General features: G+C 34.9%; 1 protein-coding gene across 8 annotated transcripts; it reads right to left on the reverse strand.

The window, feature by feature from the left end:
• Nucleotides 1-841: 841 nt before the first annotated feature.
• On the reverse strand, nucleotides 842-17,263 carry LOC108343005 (phosphatidylglycerophosphate phosphatase 1, chloroplastic/mitochondrial). Of its 8 annotated transcripts, XM_052879014.1 has the most exons (8): nucleotides 17,033-17,263; nucleotides 8,897-8,948; nucleotides 8,567-8,671; nucleotides 7,913-8,479; nucleotides 7,731-7,808; nucleotides 2,191-2,264; nucleotides 1,986-2,093; nucleotides 939-1,163 (listed from the first exon to the last, which is right to left on the reverse strand). In XM_052879014.1, the coding sequence occupies exons 3-8, from the start codon at nucleotides 8,601-8,603 to the stop codon at nucleotides 1,041-1,043; spliced, it is 987 nt and encodes a 328-aa protein (XP_052734974.1). In that variant the 5' UTR covers nucleotides 8,604-8,671; nucleotides 8,897-8,948; nucleotides 17,033-17,263; the 3' UTR covers nucleotides 939-1,040. The 8 variants fall into 8 exon arrangements, with proteins under 8 accessions (XP_017436486.1, XP_052734974.1, XP_052734975.1 ...); XM_052879015.1 differs by lacking the exon at nucleotides 8,897-8,948 and having other exon boundaries at nucleotides 8,567-8,674; XM_017580994.2 differs by having other exon boundaries at nucleotides 7,913-8,671.
• Nucleotides 17,264-17,993: the final 730 nt, after the last annotated feature.

Raw genomic sequence — 17,993 nt, forward strand, 5'->3', positions numbered from 1 at the left:
TTTGCAAAAGAATCTAAAAGCACTATTTACACCCCTTTTCTAATATAGTTAATAAGCATTCATTTGCAAAAGAATCTAAAAACACTATTTATACCCCTTTTATAGTGTTTTTCTTACTTTTCATACCTTCATCCCTCATTCTTCCTGTAAGCCTCCGTCGCACCTCAAATTCAACCTTAAGTGGCTTTTCCAACCATAGCATCAATTTCCACAATGTTGCAATAAGAAAGTTGAGGCAGAAATCACAAACAAGAAAAGAAAAGGAACATGCACCACTCCACGAACGCAATTTCCAACAATCCCCAACCGTCAGGGTTGAATGGAATAACTCCCACATCAGATGCATTTCCAAAATCCTAAATCCCCACCAACCTTCGTAACCACTATCTATCTCCGTAATCACTACCACCAAACTCATTACCTTTAAACCCACCTCTAAAGAAAGAGTTCCAATGAAGAAAAAAAGAAAAAAGATTTGCAGTAAGGAGAGAAAGAAAGTTGTAGGAAAGAAGAAAGACTCTAAAAGCGATAACTAGCATTTATTACCAAAGACACTTTACATATAAAATGTAAAGACGAAATCAACATATACATTGAAGCGGAGACGAAATATGATTTTAGCCAATAGTTTAGAAACTTCATAACATATTTAACCTTATTGATTATAATACATTATATTATTATATTATATTAATAGTTAATATTATATTAAAAAGCCTAATCTTTTAATATGATTTACTTACAGTACGACAGTAGTTGCCGCTGCACTACGGTAAGGTGTAATATAACCTTAACTGACAAACAGGAGAAAATTTTGTGAAAATTACAATAAGAAAAACACTGGTTAAAAAGATTATTTTTTAAATTTAGTTATTTAAACAGGCTCTAACCAGATGACATAAATTGCCACATATAAGACAGCTGGGGAATGTTTTCCATTTTGGTAAAAAACAAACTAATTGATTATTTAAAAAAATATTGACATGTATGCATTACTCAAGGGCAGTAATATGGTAAAAAAAAAAGGCAGTGTTTAGAGATTAGTCTTGTGAAGGATGTGGCTCTCTCACACATATATTTGGATCTGGCAATAACCTCTGGCCAAGTGGCTTCAACCCTCTTCTGGACCAGTACCTTACAAAGGAATTCTCTAGCTTCCTCACCTATCATCAAAATTATTAAGGGAATGTTATTTCTTTTTTCAAATTGATTAATAATAATCAAACATAAGAAATTAATTAATATTCATGAATAAAATTTGTCTAATGTTTAGCCAGCATTGTCAAACAGAATTCACACTCAGCATTCGAATGGTATTAAAACATCAAAGCATATAAGAAAGCAGATAACATATACAAGTAACTACAAGTTGATCAGGTCAAAGATCATATAATACATGATAGATAGATATCAAAGAACGAGAGGAGTTTCATAGAGATAAGTAACACATTCAGTAATTGATTTGAATATTGACAAAAGATTCAATAATAGTGGTTTAAGTGCTTTATTTATGGGAGCTTATTTCTATCAAACAAGTTACTCTTAACAAGCTATATAAAAGATCTATAGAGACTTTTAACACCAACACAACCCATAGCAGAAAGAATCTTTAAGCCATGAACCATGAATTCCCCATTGGCACAAAGATTCATGCCAGAGATTGAATTAGATTACTTGGTCACACTATAAGCTTTTCTAAGAATTTACTACTACAGTGCTTTTGATGCAGATGAGTCATTCCACACAATTTTTGTGGAAAATATATTTTCTCAGTTTTACTAGAATTTCATCAGTTGACTATACAAGAGGTACGGGAGCTTTTAAGCTTGAAGATTTTATCTCTGCTATATTTCTCTTTCGTTATAGGATCTGTCAAACAGAACTTCTCATTTTTCTTCCATTAATGAACAATTATTTCCACTAATCAAGAAAAATTAATCACAACAAACAATTCTCACTCCCAGAATGTAAAATGAAAAGCATACCTGCTTAACAATAAATGGCTCCTCAGCAAGACTCAATGGCTCTGTCAAAATAGTTAGAAACCCATTCCGATTGCCATAAACAATGTCAGTGAATGGCCGATCACCCACCTACCACAGATATTATGCTTTAACTTTTAACATAAATCTGAATCAAACTACAAAAAAGTAGCTGATAGAAGGTGGACACTACAGAATTCTTATCTACCATAATTAATCGCGAAGCTTCACAACCAAAATGCTTTTCAGTTTCTTCAGCTGTACCGCCTGGCTTCTTCACCCCTGAAGCATTCACTTGACAGGATTAATATGTAAGAAAGAATATTTTTATTCAAGTTGTTTCTTTGAAACAGTACATCAGTCTCTATATAGAGAACTCTAACCCTAAAATAGTAATTACAAAGTGATCTCTAGAATCTTCTAACAACTTCTATTAGCTTCTAGTAATGCATTTAATATTCTACCAACCTCTAGTAATGCATTTAATATCCTACTAACAACACTTTTCCTCAAGCTGGTGAATGGATATCTATCATTCCCAACTTGCATGTGAAATCATGAAATTGTTCAGTGGAAAGACATCTACTAGCTGAAGCACAGATGGACGTATGAAGTAGTGTTAAGGCCACTATCCAATTTCTCTTTAATAAAGTGTCAGATCTATCTCTATGTGTTTGGTCTTATCACGCTGAACTAGATTGTAAGCAATTCTAATAGTTGACTTATTATCACAATAAAGAATTGTAAGATAATTCTTCACATGGCACTTTAAGATAATTCTTAGCCACAATAATTCACACACCCATTGTGCCATAGCTCGAAACTTAGCCTCTGCACTAGACCTTGCAACAACATTTTGTTTCTTACTTCTCTAAGTCACCAATTTTCCACCCAAGAACATGCAATATCCTATGGTAGATTTCCTATTTGTGACAAATGTACATGCTTCAATTTTTAATTTTTCATTTCTCTTGAACAATAATCCCCTTCCTAGACTTGTCTTCAAATATTGAAGGATGTTGTTTACAGCTTCTAAATGTCTTTCCTTTGGATCATGCATGAAATGACTAATGACACTCACAATATAGGCTATGTTTGGTATGGTGTGAGCTAAGTTAATGAGCTTCCTAACAAGTCTTTGATATTGGCCTTTATTCACAATAGTGCCTTCATCACTACAAATTTTATGGTTTTGTTCTATAGGAACTCTAGTGGTCTTGCAATCAATCATACTTGTTTCTTTGAGAAGATCAATAACATACTTTCTTTGGGATATAAAGATGTCGTTCTTCGAGTAAGCTACTTCTATCCCAAGGAAGTACTTCAACCTTCCTAGATCGTTCACTTCAAATTGAGTGACAAGCTTTTCTTTCAAGATTTGTTTCTCATGTTCATCATCTCTTGCAACAATCATATCATCAACATAAACCAAGAGTAGTGGACATCTACCTTTTGGGGATGGCTTGATGAACAAGATATGGTCACCTTGACTTTGTTGATACCCCATGGAGATCATAACTTGAGTGAGTTAACCAAACCAAGCATGAGGTGACTGCTTGAGTTCATACAAGGCTTTTTTCAACCTACATACTTTATTCCCCCCTCTTCAATATGCCTAAAACCTAGAGAAATTTCCATGTCGACGTCTTCCTCTAATTGTCCATGCAAGAAAGCACTTTTCACTTCAAATTATTGCAATTCATCTTTGCCATTGAAGCAAATGTCTCCTCATAATCGGCACCATAAGTCTAACTAAATCCTTTAGCAACTAGCGTTACTTTGTAAAGTTCTAAGTTCATATGTGTTTGAGTATGTTTACATGGGTATGAGAGGCTTGAATGCATGTATGATGTATTAAGTATGTTTCCACGTGATCTAGGATTGATGTATGTATGTTTAAATGCTTGAATCATGTCCATTATGTGTTTCAATTCGACAATAATTGATTGTCATCAGTTATAATCATGATGATCTATGTGTGAGATGTTAGTGATGACATCAACGGTTAGAGATCAAGAATCAATGATCAAGGATCGAGGATCGATGATAAAGTAATTCGTGGGGATTGAATTGTTATGATTAGAGGATTAGAAATTCTTTTGTTATTACTACTATGTATGGGGTGTTGGATTATATTGTTAATATAATCAGTATATTATACTTGTTATTATGATTGTTTTATCGGGAGCTTACCCCATACGTGTTTGTATTGTGTTTGTGAATAAAATTATCGGCGATGATCGTATAATGCGTTATATGTGTGCAGATGATGTTGCAGATGGTGCTGAGACATGATCGATTCGAGAGATGACGGGGACAAACTTGGGGTTTTTTTCAAAGTTATTGCATTTGAATGTTAAAACAATGTAATTGAAACTGTTTTATTTCCTTCGTTATTTCAATGGAACAAATGCTTTTGGAACTATTATGTTTTGAATACATTATGTCGTTTACAGGTTAAGGTTTTTGAAAATACGTTTCTGCACTATGATAAAGTTATGTATTTTATCGGTTTTTGAATAACCCGTGACACTTTGAAATTTGGAGCGTTACAGTTCTTGTATGAAAGTGATACAAGAGATTCAAAAGACTTGGCCTCAAAAGAACTCTCTCCCTGAAGCTGAGGACATTAGTAAAAAGATTTAGTTTCATCAAAAGTGACATTGATGGAGGTATAAAACTTTGATTCGAAGGATGATAACAACGATACCCCTTTTTATAAAATGCATAACCAACAAATATGCATTTAACAACTCTAGCATCTAACTTTCCACGGAATTGACTATGAATACGAATAAACACAACATGTCCAAACATTAGACTATGAAGACTAGAGAGAAAAGGAACATATGGAAAAAAGGAAAATATGAACTCAATGGGACTAGAACCATATAGGACTCGAGAGGGTAATCAGTTAATAAGATAAGCCGTAGTGAGGATAGTCTCTCCCCAATAAGATCTAGGGATATTAATTTCAAAAATAAGTGCCCGTACCACCTCAAGCATATGTGTTACGTACCTGAGTACGTAAACTAGCCAAATACAACCTTTCACTCTCTCTCACACGGAATAGAACAATAAACGAATAATATTGGATGAATGAATCTCTTTTATTGATGGTAATATCTGAATAAACAAGGATAAACAATAATTGGGAGCATAACCTCCTTCAATTACTTTGAGAGCATAACCTCCCTCACAAGACAATAATGTCTGTCACAAAACTCAATAATCAAAAGCCTGTCTTTAACCCTGGACTCTAACCTTATTTATATTAATTATTTCCCGCCCATCTCTTATTAAATATTCCTCTAGAATATATTTGCATTTGATATAAATATCCCTATATTTAATATTCAATAATTTATATAAATATCTCTATATTTAATATAAATATCTCTCCGTATATTATCTTAGCACATATCCTTAATTATAAATATCTTATATTGAATATTTCCCTAAATATATATTTATTTACTCTAATTAACTTATACTATATTTATTTACTCTAATTAACTTATATTATATTTATTTACTCTAATTAACTTATACTAAATATTCTCTCTGCTCATATACTTTATAACCCTTATTATTACCCCTACCTTAGGTCGTAACAATATGCCTATTTTTTCTTTCAGTAATGTCATTTTGTTGTGGTGAACTCACACAAGTAAATTCATGAACAACACCATTTTCGGAAAGGAATTTAGACATGTCATGATACACATATTCCTTCCCATTATCATAACATAAATATTTAATTGACTTCCAAAATTTGTGTTTTTACCATTTGGAAGAATTTGACAAATAAGTAAAAACTTTAAATTTTTCTTTCGTGAGGAAAATCCAGGTACAATGGGTATAATCATTAATAAATGTGACAAACCATTTAGCACAAGATATATCATAGTTTGATGCAAGCCCCCAAACGTCAAAATGAAATAAATCAAAATGATGAATTAAATCAAAATGACATACACTCTTTGTATTACTAGGAGGATATGTGATGCGATGGTGTATTGCAAGTTGACATACATCACATTTAAATGACTCAACAGACTCTTTCAAAAATAAGGAAGGGAACATGGACTTTAAAACAAAAAATTAAGGATGTCCTAAACAATGATGGAGAAGCCAACTTTGAGAGGACTCAAAAGTAGAGAAAGATTGGAGACAAGAGGTAATTTAAGAAAGCACAAAAATAGTGCAAGATTCTGGGAAACACAATGGGTAAGAAAGAAGGTTACATAACACTTTATGTCATGGGACCTTCATAAATAATCCTTTATGAAAGTTAAAGAACACTCTGGTCTCCTCCATAAATCGTCCAAGGACCTTCCTTGTTCGTTGACCATTGTTTCTAGTGTGCTCATTCTCCCTTCCATGACTTCCCCCCTTTAGAGATTCGACAGGTCAAACAAATTGATAGGTTTCTTGGTAGCACCAAACCCATGATACCCTTGGTTAAGCACACAACACGCACACAACTCACAAAAAAGTAAATTGTATTGATATTTAAGGTACATAGGAATTGTTCGAAAGCATCCAAGGAAGCAATTCTTCCTTCACACAGGATGTAATATTCCTGTCAAACAACTAACAACAAAATGTGTCATTCTCGAGACATTCTTCCCCCCTTATATAGCTAACACCTTAACCCAAACACACCTACCCCAATAGCCTAAAAGAGATGAATGAGGGATCATATGGTATGTGGTATCAGGTTTGAGAACCCCAGAGTCCTTACATAAAATTTTAGAAACATTAAAAGAGGAATTGAAGTTTTACCAGTCACGGCTAGAAACCAAGTACCATAAGGTGACTTACTGGTAGACTCCATGAGAGTTTTCAATCTTCAATTTCAGCACATAGTACATGTATCTCTAAAGTTAGAAGCTCAACATTGCTTAGTGGAGCAGTCATGCTTAAGTAAATAATAGGGATTTCTTAGCCCCTCTTAACTAAAAAAGAACAATAAGACAAAAGGCTCTAAAGGTGGCAACAGCGACAATTATGACGGAAGCTCCAACAAAAAGGTTTGACAACAACTCCGGTAGAAGTCCAGCAAGGGTCCGACAAGGGTTCGATGACAACTCCGGTGAGAGTCTGATGACAACTCTAACAAGGGTCCGATGAGGGTTCGATGACAACTTCAACGAGGGGTTTGACAACAGCTCCAGCAAGGTTCTAACGACAGCTTCGATGAGGGTCCGACAAAGGTTCGACTAAGGTCTGACAACAACTCCGACAAAGGTCCAACAACTCCACAAGTTGGGTACACTTCAAGTAACCCTAAAAAGAACTAAAACTAAGAAAGTAAAGGAGAAATGCAGAAGCAAGGCTCCCAAGATCGAGAGCTCTAATACCAACTTGAAATTATTAATATGAAAGAAAGAAGATTTTTATTCAAATTGATTCTTTGAAAGAGTACATCAATCACTATATATAGAGAACTCTAACCCTAAAGTAATAATTACAAAGAGATCTCTACAATCTTCTAACAACCCTCTAGAAACTTCTATTAGCTTCTACTAATACATTTAATATTCTACCAACTTCTAGTAATGAATTTAACGTCCTACTAACAACACGTTCGTACACATATCAATATCCCTACCAAAGCAATTTATCCCAAGAGAATAATTCACACTCCCAACATTATAAACAGAGCAGAGAGACCATGTATTTTCAAGTTCCAAGATAAGGAAATATTGCAGAAAATGCTCTAAAATAGAAGGCAAAACTCACTATGTCGGATTACTTTAATTCCGATTGCACCTTCAAGCATCCTAGCTTTTGAACCATCATGGTCATATTCATGAAGTCCTGATTCACAACAATAAAGCAGCAGAAAACAAATTAAGTGACACAGTGAACAACTTGTACCATAAAATTCAGAACATTTTCTAATTGCTTCAAGCTAGAATTACCAGCAGAGTTACTAAACACAGCAATATCATGACCAAATGCCAATTTACAACACTCCAATGAAGACGCAAGTGGTGGCCAGGGCTTCAAAGAGTAAGGAGCTGTAATAGTATTGTCTTTGTCAAAGACAACTCCCTTAAATCCCTTTTTGTGCAGCACAGCCCAATCAACGTACCGTATATCAGGAACAGAAATATGGGGCATTGCCAATTTTGGGTCTTTAAACATCACCATAGTTGAACATAGAATGGCCTCCAAGTTTATTCTTTGGCCAAGTGCTGCTTTCACATCTACCCACCACATGTTCGTGAAAAGGCTAGCCCTGTTATTGTCCTTGAATTCTCCTTGTTCGTCTACTTGATGATGGTAGTGGTTTCTTGTCCTTGGATGTTGATTATTGATGTCATCTGTGTCACTGTCAGGGAACAATTGTAGAAATAATAAGTGTTTGTGGTTCTGGTTTGAATTGGAATTGTGAACTGAACGGTTATTGCTTTCTTTCCCTTTGCTGCAATTGTGGGTCTGAGGAAGACTTAGGCCACATAAGTTTTTGAGGGAAATTTGGCTATCTGCATTGGCAAGTGATAGAGTCGTGAGTTTTCTCTTTTGTTGGGCATGATGATGGACGTTAAGATGGTTGGGAATGCGGTACCAACAACTTGGAAGCTGAGCAGCGACAGTAGTCAACAGCATTTTATTCTTTTTCTTGCTTAACTAATGTCATGGCCACATGTTGCTACAGATGTATGCTTCAATCATTGCTACTTATATAATAAGATCAAAACAAAATTACGGTTTTTAATTAAAGATCAATAAATAGAAAATGTAACATCAATGGAAGTATAATGAAGATAAGCATCTTACATAAAAGATTCTAAATACAAGATAATTTGAAAAAGTAAAATAGTCCACGAAAACACGGAGTCAAAAAGAATTAGTCATACAAATTAAAATGTTCTAGTCTTCTCATAAAAAAAAAGTCTCACCTTAAATTATTATCATTCATTGCTTCTAGGTGCAGTTGTTGCCAAAAGAATACTGAATGTCCAAAGGCAGAGTAGTTAAGTGTAATAATTATTGTACATGATTAGCAAGCTTGTTATGGTTAGTAACATATGACTACTAGAGTCCAATAAGATCTATAAATAGAATTTTTTATTTCACATCATTATCATTTTCAATGAGTTTAATATATTACCCTGTGAGTATTTTGAGCTCTTAATCTTTCTTATCAAAATGATCTTCATGTTGTTGATCCATGGCTTTGTCACAATAATAAAAAAGCTCAACGCTAAAATACATTCTCTAGGTTATACACTATGTAAACAAAACCAAAGGCAAGATTCTTTTCCCCTTGGCAATAGATATTCTTACTAACTGGCATAACAATAAATCATTTGAGTTAATAATGATGCAAAAATTTAAAAGAAAACACAAAAAATCCACTCCGATCATGAACTATCTATTGCGTTTATTGGTGACAAGAAAAAGAAACCCTGAAAACTATCCTGGTGTGAACACCAGACACGTAACTCACTCTAGCACACAAAAGATTATCTGCCTCTGTATTTCTGGTAACACAACAATGTACAAAAGCATTCAAGGAAGCCTGTCTTCCTCCCCACATGATGCAATTTTCCGGTCCCAACTACAAAACAATACAACATGTCCCTTCAAGACACTCATTCCCCTTATATAGGTAATTCCTAAAACAACCACCCAAACATAACTGCCTAACCAACTTCCCCCGTCCGTCCCACCTTATGTCCTGTTTTTGTCCCCTTTTTTCCTGACATAAACCCTTAAGACCCATTCATTACTCGCTGACCTCTAAACAATCTTGTCCTCAAGGTGAAAATCTGAGAATTGATCCTTCATGGTTGCCACATTCTATCCTCCTTCCTGCCATTTGATGAGCACTTGGGGCACTTGTTCTCCTTGGACCTACACCGTCCTTCATTCTAACACCTTGAGGGGACAACAAACTATCCCTCCCCCTGTAGATCTTCTGGTATGCCTTTTCTACTTCTTGGGCTCCCATTGCCAGTTTGAGTTTAGATACATGAAAAACCAGGTGGATACGAGCAATTTCTGGCAGCTATAGCCTGAATGCTACTAGTCCTACCTGTTTGGTCACTTGGAATGGACTGTAATACCTTGCAGACAGCTTAGGGTGTAGTCGAGTAGGCATGGATGCTTGCCTATTAGGCCTAATCTTTAACTATACCCAATCCCCATCCTTAATCACTGATGGTCTGCGTTTTTGTTGGCAAATTTAGCCATTTGGCCTTTCGCTCTTTCTAAGTGATACCTTAGTTGTTTCAGAGCTTCATCTCTTTACTGTAACTCCTATGCCATTGCTTCCACCGTTGTCTCTCCTGGCACAAACAGGCTAGGAATGGGGGAGCTCGCCCATATACCACTTCAAAGGGAGTGCATTTGGCAGACCCCTGGAAACTAGTGTTATACCAGTGGTCTGCCCATGGAAGAATACAACTCCAACTTTTGAGTTTCTATGAACTAAAACACCTTAAATAAGTCTCGAGGGTCCTACTCAAAACTTCTGTTTGGCCATCTATTTAAGGGTGATAGGTTGTCCTCCTCAGCATCTTTGTTACCTAAAATCTGAACAATTCTTTCCAAAACAAGCTCAGGAACGTAGGATCTCTATCGCTTACTATGGAAGAAGGTATGTCGTGTAGTCTTACTATGTCCCTTACAAACAGGCATGACCAGAAATTCATAATGCCCTTGGTGTGTGCGAAATGTTGTTTTGTGGATGTCTTCTTCCTTCATCCTTATTTGATGGTAACCTGCCCTTAGATCCACTTCTGAAAGAAAACATGGCCCCTTGTAGTTCATCCAACAATTCTTCTATAACAAGAATAGGGAACTTGTCTGGAATGATCGCCTTGTTCAAAGATCTGTAATTTATGCAAAACCTCCAATTGCCATCTTTTTTATCACCAAGATAACAGGGCTAGAGTACGGGCTCTTGTTGGGCCTAATTATCCCCATTCCCAGCATTTTAGCTACCTGTTTTTCTATTTCAGATTTTAAGAGGTGAGGATACCTATAGGGCCTCACGTTGATAGGGTCCACTCTGACTTTAATAGGGATCTTATGATCATGGTCTCTTCTGGGTGGTAGTTTTGTTGGTTCCCTGAAAATCTCCTCATACTTCCCTAAAATCTTCTCAAGTTCTGTGGACTCTCTTGACGATAATTGTTCCACCCTTCTCTCTTTTTCTTCCAACTCAGTTTTTTCCAAACTCCAAACTAAAGTAACACGTCTTCATTTTACCCATCCTTGTAATTTCAAAGTCTTTGACTATGTCAGCCCCCCAGCCGAGAAGACTGACAACTCCATACACTTCTGCTCCATTTCCACCTCCTCTTCTCCTTCTCCTTCTTCCTCACACTTAGCCATAATCAATATCCTCATACTCCTTTCTGGGCACCTATGGTCTAGACTGTATAGGCTCCCACAGTGAAAACATCTCCCCTTTTCCCTTCTATGGATGTACTCTAGATAAGGAAGGTTCCTTATCCCTCTGCTTCGGTTATCTCTAGCCATATTACTTCCAATCTTGGATACTCCCAAAGTACCGGGCCCCTCATTCCTTGTTGTGCTTATGTCACTCGAAGTACCCTGTGTTAAGACAAGATCGTTTGAGAGAGAGACTAGGATCGTCTACAGCATCTCTGGTTTTGAAGTTTAACAAACAACATTAAACGAAATAGTCTTGGGTAATCAAACACACAAAAGAAGCATCTACACAACAAGCCTAATCAAAGTTGTGTCAAAAGCTACATAAGATGTTAAATAATAGAAGAGATAAGATAAAACAACATAGGAGACTAACAGAAGTTCACACAGAAGAATTAAAAAAATATAACAAGTACAAGAAACATCCAAGTTAAACTGACGAAACACTGAGCGCACCAAGTACAATATCTGAAGAACTTAATATGCAAAACGTAATAATCCACTCTTAGTCTAGAAAGGTCGTTAAGGGAAAGGCCAAGATCGTTTAGTGACTTCACACTTCTTGAGGACTAATGAATAGCATTGAGCAAAAAGATGCTTGACAAAGTATTATCCTCCTGAAATTCACAACACAAATGGAAAAATGACGTATAAATAGGGCGCTTAAGAAAAAGCCTTTGTAAGACGCTCCATTGAATGGTTTGCCTATTAATATGTCAATGAGAGTCTGGATACAACCAATGTTATACATCACTAAGCGATGATAAACGAACTCTCAATACATGTTGATAGATGAAAGTGTCAAAAGATATTTTTGGAAAGTAAGCTAAAAGTCTTAAACATAATCCAAGAAATCATACTGAATGAGAGTCTTACTAAACGCACTCGTGTTACACCTTGCTATACGAGCTAAACGAACTTTCACTATAAAATGATGTTTGTGGTAATCGTACTAAAGGTACAAACATAATTTCAGAAACATATGCTAAAAGATATCTTACTAAGCATGCTCTTGAACTAAACGAGTATTTACTAAACATGGTGCCATTAAGAAAAGCCTTTCATAGGCTAAACGATACCCTGTGCTAAAACAAAGTTTTCATCCAACTATGAAATCTTATCAACTGCTTGGTATCTTAATGAAAAGCTTAAACGATCAAATCCTGCTTGAACGGTAGAAACCATAAAAAGCACTTTGTTATTCTGAACAGGCATTAAATGTCATTAAATGCTCAATGTTTAAAAACAACAAACGTGATTAGAGAAAGGACATATATGTTTCATGCATATCTACTCTACTTTGTGTAGATTTTCTATTACACACATCTACCAGCTCTATCAAATACAAGGCAGAAATAGATGTTAGAGACAAGAAGACATTTGTGGAACGATCTTCTCACCAAAAGTCGCACCAAAGTGATTACACAATCTACTTTTGATAAAGTACTGAAAAAGTAAGTCTGCTTTGACAAGTAGACCTCAACCTATGACAGTCACCTATGATAAAGGCTACAAAGAGCGAATTTCGAGGACAAGCATCATCTAACGACTACATTATCAAAAGGCTTATAAATAGAAGATCTTTGAAGAAGAAGAACGAGAGGATGGACACTTAAGGAATGAAAAGAAAAATCATCCTCATGGAAAGATCAATAATTCTCTCAAAACTATTTAGAATCAGACCTTCTTGTGTAAGAAGAAAGAGAGAGAAAAGCTTAAAAGGAAGAAGAAGACTCTCAAGCTTCATTGACTTATAAGCTTACCGTTGTAAGAAGAGAGGAGAGAGAAAAGTTCAGTGAGTCTATTAGATTGAATTGTATTACATACATATCCTCTTTGTGAGAGTTATCGTCTAAGGACTTGTAATCAATCTTTTGATTGTAAATTCTGAAGAGAATTCAAACACTTGACATTTAACATGGTGGAGTTAAACACTAGCTAGACATGTGTGTCTAGTGGAAACCAGGAGTGGGTGAAACTCAGTGATGTTTAACTTAATAGAGTTAAACGGTAGCTAGACATGTGTGTCTAGTGGAAACCAGGACTAGGTGAAACTCATTGACGTTTAACTTGGTGGAGTTAAACAATAGCTAGACAAGTTTGTCTAGAGGAAACTAGGAATGGGTTAAACTCGATTAGACAGTGTATCAGGAAGATATCGGAAAACTCGACAATTGGACATAGCTCAATTGAGTGAACCAATATAAAATGTTTGTATGTCATGTCTTAGCTTTAAAAACATTCCACTTTCAAATAAATCAGATGTGCGGAAAGCAAATCATTAACATGCACGCTTATCAACAGACACTCCTTCCTCTAAGAGCTACTTCTCCTAAACGCTACAGAGATTAGCTAAACACTAGGATTATAAACGTGCCTATCAGAACAGCATTTATAGCTTAAGAACTTAACCACTCATGAGGATCATTCAATCTCTATCAACAATTGTTAGATATCAGCTCCGAAAAGGATTTAGAGAAACACTATTCAACCCCCCTTCTAATATTTCTCGATACTTCACCCTGTCCACTTTTGGCCCCTTTGTATGTCTTTCTTTTGGAAACAACCCCAAACCCCCCTTATTATCTTCTAGAAGATTGACTACCTTTATTGGCCACTCCCCTGTCTAGTCTGGGATCTGTTATAACTTCCTCTACATCCTTGGCTATCTCCATACCCCATAGCAATTCTATAGGGTTGTGGGGCCTGATTTGGCTCCTAATACTCCCCTGCAATCCAGCAAAGAAGTACCTCAATAGTTGTTCCTCTGTCAACTCAGTAGGTTATGCCACTTGCCTCTCAAATTCTTGAATATAATCCCTCACAAACCCATTTTGTCTTATCGCAACCAATTTTTCAAACATTGTGCACCTATCTTTTCCTCCAAATCTCCTGATCAAAGCTTCTGTTAGTTTCTCACAAGAAGGATTCTTGGTCTTTTTTTTCCAGAACTATAACCAGTGGTTGGCTCCTCCCTTCATGCTAATGAATGTCAGTCTTATGTTTTCCTTTGTTGAAACGTTTTGGATCTTGAAAAATTTCTTTGCTCTAACTTGAGAATTAAACTGTAAAATAATTCTAGAGGGCTTGATTGATCCCTCTCACAATCTTCTATTTATAAGAATAAATTGATACAAAAGTACATGATAAATAGAGTAACCCTAGACACAATATAATCATGATAAATAGGTTAATCCTAGACACAATATAATCATGATAAATAGGGTAACCCTTAACACAATATAATGATAATAAAATAGGATAAATATCCTAACATATATCCATCCCACTGGATCAACCCCTTCAAACGTAGGCAATTCTACTCTCTTCATCCAGCCTCTTTGTATTTCTCCCTTCTCTTCTTTCATCTCCTCCTCCACCTCGTCCTTCCTTCCCAACCTTTCCCCATTCACCGACCCTTGACTATCCTCCGAACTCCTGTCTGACTTCTTGGAATTTTTCATAAGAACTCTAATAATCTCAGTGAGCTCTTGATGACCATCCCTTAGATCCTCTAACGCCCTTCCGTGCTCATTGACCATCCTTTCTATCATGTTGATTCTTCCCTCCATTTCTTTCCCTTTTTTGAAATCTGGTAGATAGGACCACTTGTTGAATTTCATGGTGACAATAAACCCTGATAACTATCCTAGTGTGAACACCAGACACATAACTCACACTCTAGCACACAAAAGACTATCTACCTTTGTATTTCTAGTAACACAACCATGTACAAAAGCATTCAAGGAAGCTTATCTTCCTCCCCACAAGATGCAATATTCTTGTCCCAACTACAAAACAATACAACGTGTCCCTTCAAGACACTTATTCCTCCTTATATAGTTAATTCCTAAAACAACCACCCAAACATAACTGCCTAATAAACTCCCCCCTCCATCCCACCTTATGTCCTGTTTTTGTCCCTCTTTTCTTGACATAAACCCTTAAGACCTATCACTATCACTAGCCTATCAGGTCAATGAGTATTCTATTCTATCAATCAACAGCCAAAGAGAAAATCTTGTCACTTAAATAAATACCCCAAATGCCTTGTGTAATAAATTAAATACTAAAATCTTAAAATAATCTTTTAGTATCCCCTTTAACTAACCTGCAATACGTGTTACTAAATAATCGTCCTATCCTCCCAAGCTTGGTATTAGGAGCACTGTTATCAGATTCCTATGATTCATGATATGAATCTCACAACTCTATACATTCTGGCTATCTACCAATTTGTATACCAAGATGAATCGTAAATGACTTTGTATTTCAAAATACATGACTAAATCTATGAAATTTGTATCACCCTTACGATTCAACGGTTCATATGTTTTCACTTTTTCACCTTAGGTGCATGTACTCTATATAGCTCTTAAATTGTTCGGTTTCCATTCTTCTAAATAAAGACTTCACAAGCTTATATTACTAGTTGTAACTGTTTACATTGAACACTATATATGCTATATTTGAAATATTTTTTACTGCACCAGAATCTTAAGTCGGTACAAATTACAATCCATGATTCGAAAAATAGTTTGGTGATTCACAACAAGCAAAACATGTAAAGTGGAGGGGGAACCCTCCTCGTTTTCCAGCTCTCCCCGTCCCTTATATTCAGAAGTTTCTCAATATATATACTAAACAAATTCATTCACAGAGAAAGTAAATTTTTGAAAATAACATGCTGGGTCAAACAAGCAAAAAAAAAAGTTCCAGACTGTGTTTATTCTCATTTAATCAGATAGTAAATGAGAAAGGAAAATCCCTTCACATCCAGACCTACTACTTATTCTAAGTACCCTCTCCCCCATCCCGGGGGGAAAAAACAACGACAATGAAAAGGTGGAGTGCAGATTAATTATTGGGCAACACAAATTTAAGGCCTGTTCGTTTTTATAAAATGACAAATACCTACAAAAGTACCACATTCATTTCATTTGATGATGCAACGAATTTTTACACCACTCTTATGAAAATCCTTGAAAACAAGAATCAAAATGAAAACAACGGGACTCTCTTGTAATTATAAGTAATAAAATGAAAACTATAAGAATTTTCATAAATCAAATAAACCCTTGTCATATTTTAAGCTCTTCTTCACTCTTCCTAGGGCATAAAACTGAATAAGATTTTCTTTCCAACCCTATTATTAACCAAAACTCAACTCTGTGCATAAGCTTAAGAATAACCCAACTTCTGCAGTCATAAAATTTCATACTGCATTAGTAGGAGAGAATATGAATGCAAAATGTGTGCTACTAGCATTCCTCAAACTGAATTAAAAGTAATTTCCACCCCAAAAAGGAAATAATGAGAAAAATAAAAACTTTTTTATTTTCCCATAATAATTGATATTCATTTCCCATCGAAATAATTCCAATTAGTCTAACTAACCAAAGACAAGAAACAATAGCAGCGAATATTATAGCTAAAGTACAACGGCAACATGTCACCGTACAAAACACACAGGTACAAATTTGTTAACCTAAAAATGCATAAAAAAAATCCATATTCGAGAACTAAAATCATTATCTTATATATAATGATTATACATAATAATAATAATAATAATAATAATAATAATAATAATAATAATAATAATAATAATAATAATAATAAAAGGAACTTACAGAAACAGCGTGATGAATGGTGTGGGGATTGAAAAAGGAGAATAGCAGAGAGTGCAAATAAAGTGAGTGAGGATTTTGGGTTATTGTGTTTTTGGCGCAGCTGCGCGCTGTTGCGTTGTGGATCAAACGAGAAACGAGAAATGGGGACCAAAAGAATAGAGTTTTGTTACCACCTCGTATTCCCAGTTGATACCTATGTTTCTTTTGGTCGTGGAAAGTGAGAAAAAAAAATAGGAGATGAGACAAGAAAACAAATTTAATTATTTTCAAAGTTCTTTTATATATCTAAATTTTATTTTATTTTTTAATTTAAAAATGGTGGATCCTTGGGTAACTTACATGTTTAGAGGATATCTATACCTTTTATCTTTAATCAATAGAAAATAATCATCAGTATTTAAAATTACATCTTAAATAAGCTATCATTAGTGATATTTCGAATTTTATAATTGAAAAATTGATGTCACTTCTTCTTTTTCTAATTCAATATTAAACTTGAAAATGGTATATATGTGTTAATGAAATTAAAATCCAAAATAATACATCATATAAACCCTACAAGTACAACTTACTAACCTTATGGGAGAAAGTGTAGAACAAAAAATAGTGATTAAACATGCTACTCATACATGTTATCAAGATTATCTTAGTCAATGAAAAAATTGTATTCAATCTTTATTGTATGAAAAGAAAAAGACTTATTAAAACACTGAGATCATAATACAATGGAAGAGATTAATTTATGACATAATTAAAAAAAAAGAGAGAGAAAAAAAGTATACAAGTGTCTCCATAATTTATTGATTTATGACGGTAAGTACTATTCCATAAAATAAGTGTACCACATTTTGTATATTTTTGTATTTACTATTAAGTATTTGCTTTACTTAACTACAAGACTTGTTATTTCAACATTTAAATATATGTTATCAAACTTAAATCGATAAGAGAATTTTTTCTA

Source organism: Vigna angularis, chromosome 6, assembly GCF_016808095.1.
Source record: "Vigna angularis cultivar LongXiaoDou No.4 chromosome 6, ASM1680809v1, whole genome shotgun sequence".
Classification (NCBI taxonomy): Eukaryota; Viridiplantae; Streptophyta; class Magnoliopsida; order Fabales; family Fabaceae; genus Vigna; species Vigna angularis.

Excerpts from the sequence above, each read along its gene's own strand:
- LOC108343005 (XM_017580995.2), bottom strand. The coding sequence starts at position 8,603 with ATGCTGTTGACTACTGTCGCTGCTCAGCTTCCAAGTTGTTGGTACCGC. Across the intron at positions 2,094-2,190 it reads AAGCTTCGCGATTAATTATG|GTGGGTGATCGGCCATTCAC; the intron begins GTAGATAAGAAT and ends TATCTGTGGTAG. Across the intron at positions 1,164-1,985 it reads AGCCATTTATTGTTAAGCAG|GTGAGGAAGCTAGAGAATTC; the intron begins GTATGCTTTTCA and ends TTTTGATGATAG.